At 33.0% G+C, this 18,188-nt stretch overlaps 1 protein-coding gene across 1 annotated transcript in view; it reads left to right on the forward strand.

Annotated features, from left to right (window-relative positions):
- The first annotated feature begins 759 nt into the window (after positions 1-759).
- The window catches only part of LOC127859543 (GTPase IMAP family member 8-like), a 91,323-nt gene continuing 73,894 nt past the window's right edge, over positions 760-18,188 (forward strand). The window contains exons 1-3 of the mRNA XM_052397049.1: positions 760-910; positions 2,555-2,646; positions 16,551-16,664. Coding sequence (XP_052253009.1) covers positions 852-910; positions 2,555-2,646; positions 16,551-16,664 — 265 coding nt within the window. The 5' untranslated portion in view covers positions 760-851. The remainder of the gene's footprint in view (positions 911-2,554; positions 2,647-16,550; positions 16,665-18,188) is intronic.

Below are 18,188 nucleotides of genomic sequence, written 5' to 3' on the forward strand. Positions count from 1 at the left end.
AATACTAAATATAAGCAATCTTCGTAGTTTCACAAAAATTAAACGACAACAACAGAACTCTCCAAATCGTTTCGCGTTGCAACGCTTATAATTTTCAGGTTTTTAAATCGTCAAAAGATGCATATAATGGCTATATTAGACCATGGTAAATGTTTAATGTTACTGTTTTCTCACAAATATCATAACTAAAACGAAAATTTGCGAATCTGAAACAACTTTTTTCAATTTTGTCAATTTACCGAAACATGAAAAGATCCCTTTAATAATCGAATCAAATAGCAATGCCCGTCAAACAACTGAAACAGGTTTGTTCCAAGAACGGGCGTATTTAAAATATGTACGGATACTTCGCGTGTGGCCGGTTGACTCGTATGTTTTAATTTCACTTCCATTCTTCTTTTGGTTTTCTGTTTTGTATCTATAGGTTTATGACCAGCAATATGTAATAATGTAAAATAAGCCGCGAAAACTCCGCGTAACATCCCGTACTGCGTGTGATGCAGCTAAGAACTGCACAGAAAAAGACATTCGCTATCCTTGATTTCATTCATTGAACTCTTTACCTTTCACAAACTCCAACCACAATCAACGCCGTATATCTTTTTAAAAGATATTTCTTGTTTTGGCTATTGCTATAAGGAATACTGATTTTTTATGGGTTAACTTTATTTTACGAAATATTTTGCAAAATATTCGTTGATTTTGAGTGTTTATGTTACTTTAATCACCTGATACATTGCTTGACGACAAACAGATGCCCATTATGAAAAAAGATAGATGAAGGCAAGAAATTAGTGGACCGTTTCATTAGCTTTATTTGGGTAAATTGGAATGTATACCAGTTAAGAAAAATGGTTCATCCGCTAGCTTACAGTGGTCATGCAGTTGAACAGATCTTTGTAAGGAACCAGTAAGTTCTGCTTAACTTATTTAACATATTTTATGCTCTGCTTTCCTTACAAAAATGGAAACCAAAGAAGTGTATTAAAGCATGCTTATTGGTCATGAGCGGCAGACAGCAAACAACCAATCATTGAATTGCAATGCAGCTCCACCTTGTTGGATCCTGCAGAAAAAAAACAGTTGTTCTCCATTATTTCTCAGTGTTAAACCTCTTTGATAGATTGAAACTATTGAATATTGGAATAAGTTTAACTACAAGTATGAACATTACTTTGTAAATATTTTTGGTAAATTAGTAAAGCCTAATTAGTAAACAATTTATATAACCCAAAATGATAATGTGATAACAATTATTCTGTTTATTAAGTTAAAGACATTTTCATTCAGAAAGGTTTTGAACTAAAGTAATTTATGTAAATATTTATGTGATTTAATGTGTAAAATACATATAAAAGAATACACAAGTATTATTATAAAACTAGAGATGAAAGTCAAATTATTTTGTAATAATCAATATAAGTGAAACATATGAAAAATATGCAACATTGTTATTAATGTTTAATCACTGAGCACTCTAAATAATAATAATAATAATAATGATGATGTCAGTTTATACATGTATGTGTATGTGTAATGAGTTTTCATTGAATTTGGTAAACAGAAATTTCATTAATCTTATTGTTGATATACAATTTTGTGGATTCGTAAATTCGGGCATAATTGTTAAATCTTAAATTCATACATTTCTTAATTTTTCAAAATCTTAAAAATACCTTTTTATTTGTTTTCGTCTATTCTTACACCAATTTGTTTTTACATATGATCGCTTCATTGGCTTAGTTGATGTGAAGAATACTTTTACCTATGCTAAAATTAATCTATATTTATTTGTTCCAAATTACGCTAAGAATTTGTGCCTTGATATAAAATATTTGGGTGGTTATGAGTACTTTTGTTCAAAGATTATATATTCACAACAGGTTGCATCAGATGGCCAAACAATCTGCCTGCATGTCTGTGTTTTGTATGTATTATATCAAAGTCCTGTTATAACTCAATAAGTAAAAATATTAACAGTTTATCTCATCATAGGAGTTTTTTACGTTGTCTAATTGCTTGCCTTCGCATTCCAGATTAAACATTATTAAACATTTTACAAAATGAACACTCTAGATTTTATTAATTAATGTCATTAATTACCAATCTTTTGAAAATTGGTAGGAATTTTTTATTAAGATTTTCTTCATATCTTGGCTGAGTTCTATACTCATAGAGCAAAAAGTCAAAGAGAATTAGAAAAAAAAACTTGGAACTATATATTCTATTGTGAAAAAACAGGCATTGATGGGTCTTTAATTCTGCTAAAACTCATTGAAGCCTTAATTCCTATCTTGAATATCATCTACGCATTAAGGCTATTCAAATGTAAAAGTTTTAGTTAAGTCCAAAATGTAGTCAAAGAGGCTTTGGAAACACATTCTTCACGAAGTGACAATAAGACAACGCAGATTGCCAAAAACGCAAATAGCAAATATTTTTCTTTCAATTCAAACTTGTTTTGCTATAAAAAAGCTCATCACATATTGGTTTCAGAAATTGTATACAAATAAGCATTTATGTTTACTAATTAATTTGAATGATCTTATTTCAGAATGTTTTGTAAACATTGTGGTAAAACAGTTGATGATGATGCCAATTTCTGTCCAAAGTGTGGCAAAAACACCAGTTCCAGCACCAAAAAAGGTAAGTGTAAGAAAAACTGCATTATATTTTTTATAAAATATCAACCTTATAATAGATATGATGTGTTTGTTTTTTTGTATAAAACTGTGCATTTCTGCTTGTCTATGCATGTCTGGTATACAAATCAAAGTATTGCAAACAACATCTTATTACTTAAGGAACAGCAAGAGTTTTGAAAACCAATTACCTAACGAAGTGTATACAAACTATGTTTGCAAAGGGATTGCAAATCATCACAAATGGTATGTAATGAGAACCAGTTAAAATAAAATACAATATGCAATCACCATCATATTGAATGAATATTGTTGGAATATAATATAAGAATATAATTTTATGATGGAAATTCCCTTTACAAAACTGTTTTTTTGACACCATATACACATTCAAAATATACAATAAGATAATTGATGAAACTAAATAACAAGAGCTGTGAGAAGACAGCGCGCTCGACTATTCGAGTGCTTGACAGTAAAACTTAAGCCATCATGGGGAAATTGTTCAAATTCAATAAGGTCAAGATAATAATTATAGTCATATTCTAAGTGGAAGAGGGCCATAATTGAAACATATTGATCGCTTATGTTTAAAAGAAGTTGTACTTTATAGACGATTCTGAGTTCAGGTATATTTTCCACAATCTATTGAACATTTGTAAAGACATAAAACAAACTAATAAGATTTTATTTAAAGCTTGATAGCAATAGCTAGGGTGGGATGGTTGGACAGTACTTCAAAAATAAAATTATATAAATATTTGTCTTTTTTGAACCATGTTTAAAAAAAAAATCTTTTTGGGTTGGGGGGTTGGGGGGGTTAGGGGGGGGGGATGGAGAGGGGGGTATAATGTGGGTGTGTGGTCATTTATTTGATGATCTTTCAAAAATAAGAAAAAAACAAGAGCTGTCACCATAGGATGACATATGCCCCCTATAAAGCTTTGATAGAAGTTATGAGCATTTTTCGAAACCTAAACGCAGATTTCGAAACCTAAACGCGGACCCTAAGTTCAAGGTAAAGGTCACAGGGGTGAAAATTTGTGTGCATATGGAAAGGCCTTGTCCATATATACATGCATACCAAATATGAAGGTTATATCTCAAGGGACATAGAAGTTATGAGTATTTTTTTGAAACCTAAACGCAGATTTTGAAACCTAAACGCGGACCCTAAGTTCAAGGTGAAGGTCACAGGGGTGAAAAATTTTGTGCGTATGGAAAGGCCTTGTCCATATACACATGCATACCAAATATGAAGGTTATATCTTAAGGGACATAGAAGTTATGAGCATTTTTCAAAACCTAAACACAGATTTTGAAACCTAAACGCGGACCCTAAGTTCAAGGTGAAGGTCACAGGGATGAAACTTTTTGTGCGTATGTCAAGGACTTGTCCATATACACATGCATACCAAATATGGGGCATGGTTTGGGTGGAGTCCATTGTGGTATGTAAGGTAAGTGGTGTTTTGTCAAAGTATGAATCAAACCTGATCATAAATAAAGAAGTTATGGCAATTTAAGCAAAATTTATTAATTTGACCTTGATAGTCAAGGTCATTCAAAGGTCAAGGTCAAATTCAACTTGCCAGGTACAGTACCCTCATGATAGTTAGGAAGTATTTGAAGTTTGAAAGAAATAGCCTTGATACTTTAGAAGTAAAGTGGATCTAAACACAAAATTTAACAAAATATTCAAAGTTACTAAGACAAAATAGGGCCATAATTACGTTAAAAAGCCAACCAGAGTTATACAACTTGCCCTGTACAGTCCCCTTACGATAGTTAGCGAGTTTTTCAAGTCTGAAAGCAATAGGTATGACACTTTAGGAATAAAATGGACCAAAAAACAAAAATTAACCAAATGTTCAATTATCTAAGTATAAAAGGGGCCATAATTCTGTCAAAATGCCAGTCAGAGTTACATAACTTTGCCTGCACAGTCCCCTTATGATAGTTAATAAGTCTTGCAAGTATGAAAGCAATAGCTTTGATACTTTAGGAATAAAATGAACCTTAAAACACAAAACTTAACCAAATTTTCAATTTTCTAAGTATAAAAAGGGAACATAATTCTTACAAAATGCTTGATACAGTTGTCTGCTCTTGTTTATAGATTGGTGTCATGTTGGTAAAGAAGGATGCAATATATGAAAGCAATATGTCAAAGGACATAGAAAATATTTGAGGTGGTACGCAAACTTTAACATAGATTTATCAATAATCTGCATATTCAAAGTCAAAAAAGGGCCATAAGTCTTTTAAAAAAATGCTTGATACAGTTGTCTGCTCTTGCTATTGATTGGGGTCATGTTGGTTAAGAAGTACGCAAAATATGAAAGCGATATGTCAAAGGAAATAGAAAATATTTGAGGTGGTACGCAAACTTTAACATAGATTTATTAATAATATGCATATTCTATGTGAAAAAAGGCCATAATTCTTACAAAATGCTTGATACAGTTGTCTGCTTTTGTTTATAGATTGGGGTCAATCATGTTGGTAAAGAAGTATGCAAAATATAAAAGCAATATGTCTTCGGAAATAGAAAATATTTGAGGTGGTACGCAAACTTTAAAATTCCAACGCTCACGCTCATGCCAACGCGGTGGTGAGAAGGATAGCTCCACTATTATAATACATATATATATAGTCGAGCTAAAAAATAAACCTGTGAGCAATACTTTTTACTCACGAATAGGTATTCATAAAGACAGCGCTGTTGACCCTGTTTTGTTGTTGATGCATTACATGTTACCCTAGCAATTCACACAGTGTCAACCAGTCTCTGCCCTAAACATTGGTATAGAATACTAATGCGCTTTTTCAGCGTAGCTGTTTTCCCCAGCTTTTCATCTTAAATGACCTTTACCCCCCAGCAGACATGAATGAATGCATTCAAATATGTCATAGGCTTATTGAGAGAAATCTCCTGACCTTTGGCTACATCCCTTAAACATGTATATCTTTGCACAGTGTAAAGGATGTAACACTGTTGATTGTAATGAATTCTGAACTACTCTTGGCATGTTCAAACGACACATATAAACAAAATGTGGCCTAAATCAGGGACCCTGCCTAAATACAATTATGCATTAAAATCCATCTTGCAGAATTTCAGGGTCTGTACTCGGTCAATAAATCGTCAGGGGAAGACATAATTGACTATCGATAAACATTGTTTTGCTTTCAAAATGAGGAAACAAACACCACCGTAATTGTATAGTGTCACGATTAGAGGAAACTCATTTAATTATGTAACCTCAATTGTTTGCCGTACTCAGTCAAAACGTCTGGAAATCATTCCTGAACGCCTGAATAGGCTACCCTTATTTTCCAGTTTGCTATATTTGCTATTTTGAATTCAATTTTATATCAAAACGAATTGTAATAAAATGTGCCATTTACAATTCATAATGAGATTTTTAAAAACTTGTGTCATGCCAAAATGGGTCTTATGCCATATGCGCCAAACATGACTATAGCCCACCGAGTCTGCGCATCTCTCAGTCTGGTCAGGAGATACATAAAGATTTCACGTAGTCTTTGAAACATAAAAAACTTGCACAACTCCATTTCAGTGTTCAAAAAGATTTATTTCTATTGATTTAATTTGTAAACACAGCCAGTGTCAGTACAATGTAACAGCAAGATCCATCACAGGCCTCGCCCGCGACAAAAAGAAATTATGACCTCTTTGTACAGTGGTCTTTCTTGGACTGTCTTCTCTCTTTAATACAAACAGTCACTGATAAAATAAACATGATACACAAGACGATAAATTGTAACATCAGGAAAAGTTCAGCTTATTACCGCAGGAGTGTAACTAATAAATGACATTTTGGCCTATCTGCTTGACAGTACGTTTTTTGTAAATGCAAGGCCACACCATGTTCTTTTTGTAAAAAAAAAGATTTTTCCAATTTTCAATAAATAATGTTCAAATAATCATCATGTTACAATGAGACCATAAAACCTTGAGGGATTTTATAGCGGAGAGCATCGCCCCTGACCATACTGCACAAATGCACAGGCTGGGCTTGAGCTACGTTAGCCAAAATGCCCATTTTCGCATGACGCGGCTTTGAAATTGTGATGTAAATGTGTCGAAAGAAAACTGCGTGTTAATTAATCAAATACTAACATACGATATATTTCAATGGTGAAGAAATAAAGTCATAATATGCCATGTGAGGACACATATGATTTGAACTCCCGTACTATAATATTTATCTACTAACACTTATGTGTGGTTTGACTATAATAACAAACATTTCATGCAGTGAATATGCGACTAGCAAGTGAAAAAAACAACACAATAGTTAAACATATGTTTTCAATTTAATGGTTTAGAAACGTATATTTCAAACTTTATTTCAGTAAGCATTTATGCCTGATATCTTTTTAAAAGATATTTCTTGTTATATTTAGTTGTTTTTTATATTTGGTTTTAGCGATTATAAATTAGCATTTTTGTCCTTGTCTACAGTATACGTGTAGTTATTGGTGAACTCATGTGCAACATTTGATAAATTGAGAACTGTGAAATTAAACAAACTTAACCTGACACTATTGCGTTGTTATCACCCATGCAAATTAAGAATACAGGAGAGATCGCCGCTACCTGTTGAGAACAAAAGAACGTTTCCCACACACATCAACTTTATCCCCGATGTACTAGCAAGCACTACCAAGGAGGTTACGCAACAGACGCGTGATAGTGTATTAGACTCTTGATAACCCACTATACGTGTTGATCAGCAGTAGGTTTATTTTCCCTTATCTATTATTAGCCTCATATTTTGAATGACCTGTGCTGCTCAAAAATACCATCGTGATTAAGATGCAGCAAATAGACTGGACTATTATAATCATTCATAAACATTCTCTTCTGCGACACGTTTAATTCAAAAATTGTTTATTGATTTATTTCTATATGCGCTCCGTACAAAAATATTCCATTTAAAACAATATTCACATTATGTGTCCATTTGTGAATGAATATAGTTGAAGAACTGTCACCTCTGGCATAAATGATACAACTATTCTACAGCGCGGATGCGATAGTTATCAGGTTTTGGGTCTTTAACAAATTTGGCTTGCAAATTTGTTATTAACCTTAGTTGTTCGCAAGCAAACAACAACAGATGACTTGCAAAGTGTTTACAAAGGGTATTCCCCACCCCATATGACTCAAGTTATACTGTTCAAGAGGCCTTTGGTTAATAGAGTTAAGCTGTATGGACAGGCAATGGTATTACCATCATACCATTCGTTATGGGGTTAGCCTCTAGATAACCTGACTCAAAGATCTATAAATAGACAATTTATTTTTAGATAAAGAAGTACAACGGATAAGTCTACGGTATCTTGATCTTCTCGATTATTTGTTAAAAATAATGAAAGAAAAACGCCATTTTGGGCATTGAACTCAATAAAGAAGTGAAATATTGAATATAAATATCTATTTTATTCAAGGAATTCATAACATTTAAAGATTGAATATAATAAATACTAAAGTGAATCTTGTCACTGCGTGGTTTATTTGTCATACCTGTGAAATGTACAATAGATTCATAATTTTGGAAAACATTAGGGATTTGTTGATAGTTAAGTATGCAATACCAAAAATAATAACAAACAAGAAGTGTTAACAAAACAGGTTTTATTCATTCATTCATTCATGTATATATTATATTCATATCTATTTATCTATTTATTCATTGCTTCATTCAACCTCCCATCCGCCTCTCCATCGTCTTGTTCATTGGTTTGTATATTTGTGCGTGAGTGCGTTTGTTCATTGGTTTGTTGGTTCATTCGTTCTTTCTTTGGTTGGTTGTTTGGTTCATTCGTTTGTTTGTTCATTATTTGGTTTGTTCTTTCTTTCAATTATTCATTAATTAATTCATTCATTTATGTATTGATCAATTTATGTTTTTACTTTTTTATGTTTTTATTTATACATTCATTCATCTGTCCATCCGTTTGTGCGTTTGTTCATTGGTTTGTTTGTTTGTTCATGGGTTCGTTTTTTCAATCTTCCATCCATCCATTCATCCATCCATTCATCCATCCATGAATCCATCCATCCATCCATCCATCCATCCATCCATCCATCCATCCATCCATCCATCCATCCATCCATCCATCCATCCATCCATCCATTCATTCATTTAATTATTAATTAATTAATTCATTCATTCATCTATTATTTAATTTTTTTATTTTTTGTTGAGCTTTTAACCTTGTTTTAATTAATTAAATGTATTTTTTTTATAAATATATGTGTGTACAAAAACAACTACAAAATAAAATGTAATAAATAATAATAATTATTATAAAAAAACGTTCTTAATTGAAATACACTACATAACAAAAAAAAATATATTTAATAGAAAAGCGATTAAACCATCCTGGTCATTCATTAAGATCTTAAATAAATATTAAGTTAGTACAATTATTTGCCATAATGTGTGAATGCGTCTACATTAAAATAAAAACTTGTTCTTATGTAAAAGTCTTCAGGGAAATATCATCGGTGATGTACCATGGGTGCTTTTTACAGTATAATACACGTTTAAACTCTGAAAGACAAGAAAATATTGAGACAACTTAATGATTTATGCGCAAATTTGGTTTCTATGACAGCACAAAAAATCGTTTATTTATCCAACCACAAATGTTTGCTATACTCTGTCAGCACGTCTGGAAATCGTTCCTGAACGCCTGGATTATAAGGCTGCCCTTATTTACAAGTTTTCTATTTTGAATTCAATGTTTTATTGAAAAGCATTGTGCTAAAATGTACCATTTACAATTCGCAATGAGATTTTTAATGACCCTCGTCATTCGAAAATGGGTCTTATTCCATATGCGTCCATCATATATATAGCCCACTCAGCCAGCTTAATGATTTATGCGCAAATTTGGTTTCTATGACAGCACAAAAAATCGTTTATTTATCCAACCACAAATGTTTGCTATACTCTGTCAGCACGTCTGGAAATCGTTCCTGAACGCCTGGATTATAAGGCTGCCCTTATTTACAAGTTTTCTATTTTGAATTCAATGTTTTATTGAAAAGCATTGTGCTAAAATGTACCATTTACAATTCGCAATGAGATTTTTAATGACCCTCGTCATTCGAAAATGGGTCTTATTCCATATGCGTCCATCATATATATAGCCCACTCAGCCAGCGCATCTCTCAGTCTGGTCAGGAGATACATAATGAGACCATAACACATTGAGTGATTTTATAGCGAACAGCATGGCCTTTGACCAAATGCACATGTTGGATTTAAGATACGCTGGCCGAAACGCATAAGACCATGATTTAAATGTGTCGAAAGAAAACTGCGTTTAAATCAAATATTAACATACGATATATTTCGATAGTGAAAGAATATACTCATTATATGGCATTGGAGGACACATATGATGTGCACTCCAGTACAGTGCTTTCCACAGGATTTTTGTCAGGCGCCCCGGGGCTGATAGGGGTGGTTCGGGAGGGGTGTCCCCTCTTGACGTTGATTTTTTTTTTAATTTAACGTGTCAATTCATGTTCTGTGGTGCGTTATAACTCAAAGAAAAACAGCGTCAAAAGACGTCATTTGGTGCGCGATGACTCTTCATGAAAATCCCCCAGTCATTTAAAAATATATATAATTTTTTATATTGTTTAATTGTTTTAAAACATTCCCGTACAGATAGTGAATCCTGACTCAAACGATTCCCCAAAACATCCGTTTCAACCCGACTCTATTACTGTATATTTACTACTATTAAAGTTTCTATTTATTACCCAATAATCCGTTTATTCCATTTTTATAAATCACTTTCTGGTAAATATTTACAATAAAAGCTCTCAATTATTTCTTTAACACAAACCTTGCCATTTTTGTATAGTATCAAATAAATTTTAAGTGACTATTTATAGATTTGATGAAATATTGCCTCTGAACATGCGTCAATCCCCTGACAACACTGTTGTGTGCTTGTTAAAACGATACACGCACGCTTTCTATGCAAATGACGCGACGTTGTACATGCTGCATAATTTTCGCGCTCTTTTTAATTGAGAAAAAGATTCGACACACAATAAATTTGCACTGCTAATTTGGAGCAAGAATATTTTAATGTTGCGGTAACATTTACATTCGGAAGTGTGTTTCAGATTTAAAACGCGTTAACATCGACTTGCGGGAAAGGGTTTCGGATTACAAATTTAATAATTCCCATTTGAGATTTCAACAAATATTAACAGTTGCGTTATGAATTCAACGATAATTTGTTTAAACACTTTATGAGTCAAATAAATGTTTTGACGGAATTATGCATGAAATTCACCCTGTCCACGAGGATTTCGGCCGGTTGCCATCATCAATCTTCTAAGTATTGATTATTGGACGAAACATTTACAAGTGTGCGTAATTAATTCAACGAAAATTTGTTAAAGCCCATTGCGTGTTGAATAAATGTCAGAAAAATGAGGTGAATCAGTTCTATAAATGGACATGATAAAATATACATGTACTGGAATTAAATTGTTATCGCATAATTGTAACCGGGAGTTATTTGCACAACTTACTCACTATAAGTAATTAATTGTTTACCACTTGCAATTAATTTCACGTATTAATTATGAGTCATAGGTAACATTTGTTTACAGTAAAAAGGTGTGCTGATGATGCCCGAAACTGTCTTTAATGTACTGTTCTAGTTACCGGTTTTATATTACGTAAATGGTACAACTTCTTGCTAATCAAGCTGCGATAAACTCTTACTTCATGCCCAACGTCAATAAAAAATAATGGTCGATAGTTAAGTCCGCCCTCATAAGCATTTGCGTAACCGATTGGACGATGAACATCACAGTTTGACGACTGGAAAGTTACCTGATACATCCTTGTCAGCATTTAAATGACTGTGTAATGTGGCTAGAATAATCAATACGCGCGTCATGCTATTCTCTTATCAGTGGATTATCCATTACCCCATGTGGTGTTTATGGCGATTACTTGTGAAAGTAGGTACCGAGTGCTCTTTTAAAACAGGGAAGATAGAGAACACTGATAGAGAAACCTTGGTTTTTTTTTACAATCTCCACTTTCTTATACTGAAAAATACACTGATCGGAAAATTTCAAGTGCCCCGGGGACTCTGATTTCGAAATTCAAGCGCCCCGGCGAGGGGATCGTTAAATGGCCTATGGAAAGCCCTGCCGTAGTATAATTTTTATCTACTTACACTAATTTGTGGTTTGACAATGATAACACACATTTCATGCGGTGAATATGCAACTTACAAGTGAAAAAACCCACAATTGTTAAACTTTTGTTTTCAATTTAATTATTTAGAAATGTAAATTGCAAACTTTATTTCAAAGTCAGCATTGACGCTGACTATATCTTTAAACGATATTTCTTGTTATATTTAGTTGTTTTTTAATATTCTGCTTTATTGATTATAAAGCACTTTTGAGGTTGTCTATAGTATACCTGTAGTAATTGGTGAACTCATTATCAACGTTTTATAAATTGAGAACTTTGAATATAAACAAGCTTAACCTTCTACTATTGCGTTGTTAGCACCCGTTAATCCAAAAGATCTCGCTATCAGTGTTGAGAACAAAAGAACGTGTCTATCGTAGTTGAAGTTATTGTTGAACTAATGTTCAACGTTTTATAAATTGAGAATATAAACAAGCGTAACTATTGCGTTGTTTTCTCGAATCTATTAATAGCCTCAGGTTATGAATGACCTGTACTACGTCATTAAGACGCAGCAGATAGGGACTATTTTAATCATTCATAAACAATCTCTTCCACGACACGTATAATACAAACATTGTTTATTGATTCTTTTCTATATAAGCTCCATTAAAAAAATATTCCATTGAACATGATATTATCGATTGTACAAACTTAATAATGTCATGCTATCGTTTTGATGAACTATCTTTTGGCCGAGAACATCTTTTGATCACGTGATGAAAAATAGAAGCTAAAACACCAGCGAACAAGTACCACGTGATGAAAAAGGACGCTAAACACAAATAACATGCGACTATGACTTTTATTATGCAAGAATATACACTTCCCCAAGCCGTAGAAGCCAGGGCCGTATGATTGCAATTATGTAAAGAATTGACCTCTAACTGAAGTAAGCAAAGGAAACGTAGCACCTAGTTGACCCTTTCTTTCTATGTGCGAACGCAGGTTGAATGTAAAGTGTGCTGTTCACTATCGTAACTCACTACGTGAGCATACCCGTCGCTTGGTTTGAGTCAAACAAAGAATGAACCACACTATAAGTATAATATGTGTTGGTATTAAACAGCATTGTATTAAATTCTCAAGCAAACCACATTAAAACTTGAGCTACGCTGGTCGAAAGACCATAAGGCCCATATTCGCATGACGCGGCTATAATAATGAAAGTGTGATTTAAATGTTTGGTAAGAAAACTGCTTGTTAATCTAATATAAACATACGATAAATTTCGATGATGAAGAAATAAACTCATAAGCCATGTGAGGACACATTATGGTGTTCACTCCCATAGTATAATTTTTATCTACTTATACTAATGTAGATCTATGGTTTGCCTATTAATAAACACATTAAATGCAGTAAATATGCGACCAACAAGCGAAAAAACACAATAGTTAAACTTTTGTTTTCAATTTAATTATTTAGAAACCAAAATTTCAAACTTTATTTCAAAGACGGCAAGACTACCTTTTTAACGTTTTATAAATTGAGAACTGTGAATATAAACAAGCTTAACCTTCTACTATTGTGTTGTTAGCACCCATAAATAAAAAAGATCGCAGCTATCTGTTGAAAACAAAAGAACGTTTCCCAGAAATATCAAATTTAACCCCGCTGTAGAAGCATGAACGAGGTTACGAAACAGATGTTATATTATATTATATTAACATTCTTGTTATATTTAATTGTTTTTTATATTCGGTTTTACCGATTATGAAGCATTTCTGTTGTTGTCTATCGTATCCCTGTAGTTATTGTTGAACTCCTGTTAAACATTTTATAAATTGATAACTGTGAATATAAACAAGCATAACCCTATACTATTGTGTTGTTTTACCACATCTATTAATAGCCTCAGATTATGAATGAGCTGAGCAAAAATACTACGTCACTAAGACGCAGCAGAAAGTGGACTATTTTAATCATTCATAAACAATCTCTTCTGCAACACGTATAATACAATCATTGTTTATTTATTATTTTCTATATAAGCTCTGTTCGAAACTATTCCATTTAAAATGATATTCACATAATGTTTCCATTTGTGAAAGAATATAGTTGGAGAACTCAAACCTCTTGCATAAATGATACAACTCTTTCTCGCGCGCATATGGCAGTTGTGGCGGGTAGTTGGCTTTCCTTAGATACCAGCGAACTGACTTGAAATTTTCAGTAACAACATTAGCTGTTTGCTATCGCGAACAACTTAAAATGCATATAATACAATATGAAGTACAAATCACTTATAAAAAATGAAAAAATAAACAAGATGTGTTTGTGAAACACAATGTCCCCCTATATGATGTTTGACCTTGAAGGATGACCTTGACCTTGTGAAGGATGACCTTGACCTTGACCTTTCACCACTTAAAATGTGCAGCTCCATGAGATACACATGCATGCCAAATATCAAGTTGCTATCTTCAATATTGCAAAAGTATTCATAAAATAAGCGATTTGGGCCACATATATTTGACCTCTGACCTTGAAGGATGACCTTGACCTTGACCTTTCACCACTCAAAATGTGCAGGTCCATGAGATGCACATGCATGCCAAATATCAAGTTGCTATCTTCAATATTGCAAAAGTATTTATAAAATAAGCGATTTGGGCCACATATATTTGACCTCTGACCTTGAAGGATGACCTTGACCTTGACCTTTCACCACTCAAAATGTGCAGCTTCATGAGATACACACGCATGCCAAATATGAAGTTGCTATCTTCAATATAGGAAAAGTTATTGCAAAATGTTAAAGTTGGCGCAAACAGACCAACAGATCAACGTACAGACCAACAGACCAACAGACCAACAGACAGGGCAAAAACAATATGTCCCCCACTACTATAGTGGGGGACATAAAAAAATAAACATAAAAATGATGATAATGATGATGCTGATGACGACTGACTGACTGAAAGAGTGAAAGAAAGAATTAAATAATGAAAGAAAGAATGAATGAAGAATGAACGAGCAAATAAATGGACAAATGGACGAATGAGTGAACCATTGAACAAACGCATGGACGCACAAACGGACGAACACACAAACAAATGGATGGGTGGATGGACCGATGGAGGAATGAATAGATAAATAAATGAATTAATACAAAAATGAATGAATGAAACCCTGTTATGTTTACAATATTTGTTTATTATTCTTGGTACTGCATACTTAAATATAATTAAACTACAAATAAACCCCTAGTGTTTTCAAAATTATGAATCTATTGAATATTTCACAAGTATGACACATAAACCAAGCAGTAACAATATTCACTTCAGAAGGTATTATATTAAATCTAAAAATGTTCAAATTTCTTGAATAGAATATATATTTAAAACCAATATTTCAATTCTTTATTGGGTTCAAGACCTAAAAAAGCATTTTTTCTTTCATTATTTTAATGATTAATTGAGAAGATCGAGACACTGTAGCCTAGTCCCTTTTCCTTCTTTATCTATAAATAAATTATTTATTTATATATCATTGAGCCAGGTTATCAAGAGGCTAACACCATACCAAATGGTATGATGCTAATACCATTGCCTGTCCATACAGGGTAACTGCGTTAACCTTAGGCCTCTTGAACAGTATAACGCCAGTCGTATGGGGTGTTTACTTTGCCTTCTTTAAACTTCAAAGTCTTTGCAAATTGTAACTTTAAACTAGTTGACCTAATGTACATTAAAATGTTTCTTTATATTTACCAATGTTAAATATGTTTTCAGTATACACATATTGCAGATTATTGAAGTGTTCACATTTGTGTTGGCGCTAGAGCAATTTTTCAAATAAGATAAATGTACAGTCTGACCTGTGTCAAGGAAATTTGTAAAAGTGGCTTTGGCTGCTTACTCAGATGTTCATTTTAAGATATCTTTAGAAAGTGTAAAAAATAACATCTCTTTCACTTCACTTGCAATTGAACCATGTCAAATATATGATTGATTTCCAGTATTTGCATTTCAGTTGCAGGGTCAGAGTGTAGTGGATTTATTTTTGTTTAAAGAAAAGTTCTCTATAAACTTGAATTGTTACCTTTATTATGGACTTGTATCTTACACCTTACATTCTCTTTTACCATACTTTTCCCTTTTGACAAATTAATTTGGAAAGCCATGAATGCTAGAGAAAAGTTATGCTCCTGATAAATGGAATGATTTATTTATATGCCCTTAAACTTAGTCATTTATGTTAAGCTTAGTGACCATCTTGTTATGTGACACACTAAAGCATTATATAGTTATAGATTTGTAATGTTTATCTATTACCTTTAATTTTATAATATACACCTTGAACTTCAGGGCTTTGTATTTGCAAAAAACATAATTTGTCATCATACTTTTCCTAATCATACTTATCCTAATTGCAAATGCATGAAGGCTAAATAAAGTTATACTCTGGAAAAAGTGCTTAAGTTTATTACTAATATTTACCGTAAAACCTTGAATTGTAACTTTGATATCTAGATATTGGGTGTGACTTTTCTCCTTATATATATCACTTCTGCCAAGAGTTTTCAAAATCTCTCCATGTAAACAAAGTTTGGATCAGGACAAAGAATGATCCTCCACTACATGCATCCACTGGGTATAATTTGGAAATTGTTTGTCCACAGAATGGGAACAACCCAAACCTGCTCAGAATGTAGCGCAGTATGGGACTAGTCGTTATGATGCCGCGCCTGCCTTTGACACTGACAAAGCAAAATGGTCAGAAGCTGTTAGCAAAGGTAATGTTTTCATAATCTTATTCTTAATAATTATTTCAGTAAATTAAAACTTATTACCATGTGTTAAAAACCAGTTTAACTACACAAAAATAATATTCTATTTATTTCTGTATTAATTTATAAAAATAAAAATGTCAAACACACAAACAACAAATACTATTATATGTTTTTCCAATATCCCAAATCAAAACATTAAAAAATGACCAATGGAAAATACTTGATTTATTTAAAATTGCCTCTGGTCTAATTTAGCATCTTTTTTTGAGGCTGTTTAAAAACAATCAGATTTTTTTTATAAAACCGAGGCACTAATAATTGCAAAGCAGTTATTCACTACTGTGCATTTTCTGAAAATGAGTGACTTCAAAATCATAATTTCGCAAATATACCACGCACTTTTCACCTTCTTTTTGTGATTTTTTAAAATAAGTTGTATTTATAAGTAATAAAACAAAATTAGAGCTTTGTCACAGGCGTGACGTATACCCCCACATGCTGCATTGACACAGAATATTTTGCATGCTGTCTTCACAAAACAAGAGAAGCTAATTTATGGCGATTTTTAAGAATTATTATGCCATTATCATTTATGGCCATTTTGACCTTTGAACTCTTGAATTCTTTCGCATGACACACCGTCCAATGATTGTGAACAAAATGTACCGAGTAATTTTAAAACACCAAACAATAATGGTGAACAAATGTGCCAAATGATTTTAAAATCTCACAATGAACGACATAGTTAAGGCCCGGACATGCTCATTTATGGCCATTTTTTTACCTTTGAACTCCAAGTGTGACCTTGAATGACCTTGGAGATATCGACCTAATTCTTGTGCATGACACACCGCCCAATGATGGTGAACAAATGTGCCAAATGATTTTAAAGTCTTACAATAAATGACAAAGTTATGGCCAAGACAAGCTCATTTATAGGCAACTCCAAGTGACCTTGACCTTGGAGATATCGACGTACTTCTTTCGCATGACACACCGACTCATGATGGTGAACAAATGTACCAAGTCATTTTAAAATCTAATGATAAATGATGATAGTTATGGTCCGGACAAACTTTCGGTTTTAAGCGCACTAAGTGACCTGGTGACTTAGTTTTTGACCGGCATGAGCCATATTCAAACTTTACCTAGACATCATCTAGATACAACTTCTGACCAAGTTTTGTGAAGATCGGGTGAAATTTTCGTGACAGACAGACTGACCGACCGCCAGACCGACGGAAAAAGTGACTCCTATATAGCCCCCATTACCGATGGTAATGGTGGTATAAAAAGTTAAAGAAATAACTTATTGTCCCAGCACCCACATGAAGTCCAAGATTCTTAATAAAATAGCGATTTTGTGCAAGTGCAAAAAAACTTGATGGCCTGCCACAATCAGACTACAGTGGCAAACTGAGGGCCACCATAAACAGACTCTCATATTAACACTCAGTTTGCTAAGCATCTAAAAATTCAACTAAAAAAGAAGCTGAAGCCTTTTTAATTCCTTCTAAAAATAGATAA

This window comes from Dreissena polymorpha, chromosome 1, assembly GCF_020536995.1.
Source record: "Dreissena polymorpha isolate Duluth1 chromosome 1, UMN_Dpol_1.0, whole genome shotgun sequence".
In the NCBI taxonomy this organism is placed as follows: Eukaryota; Metazoa; Mollusca; class Bivalvia; order Myida; family Dreissenidae; genus Dreissena; species Dreissena polymorpha.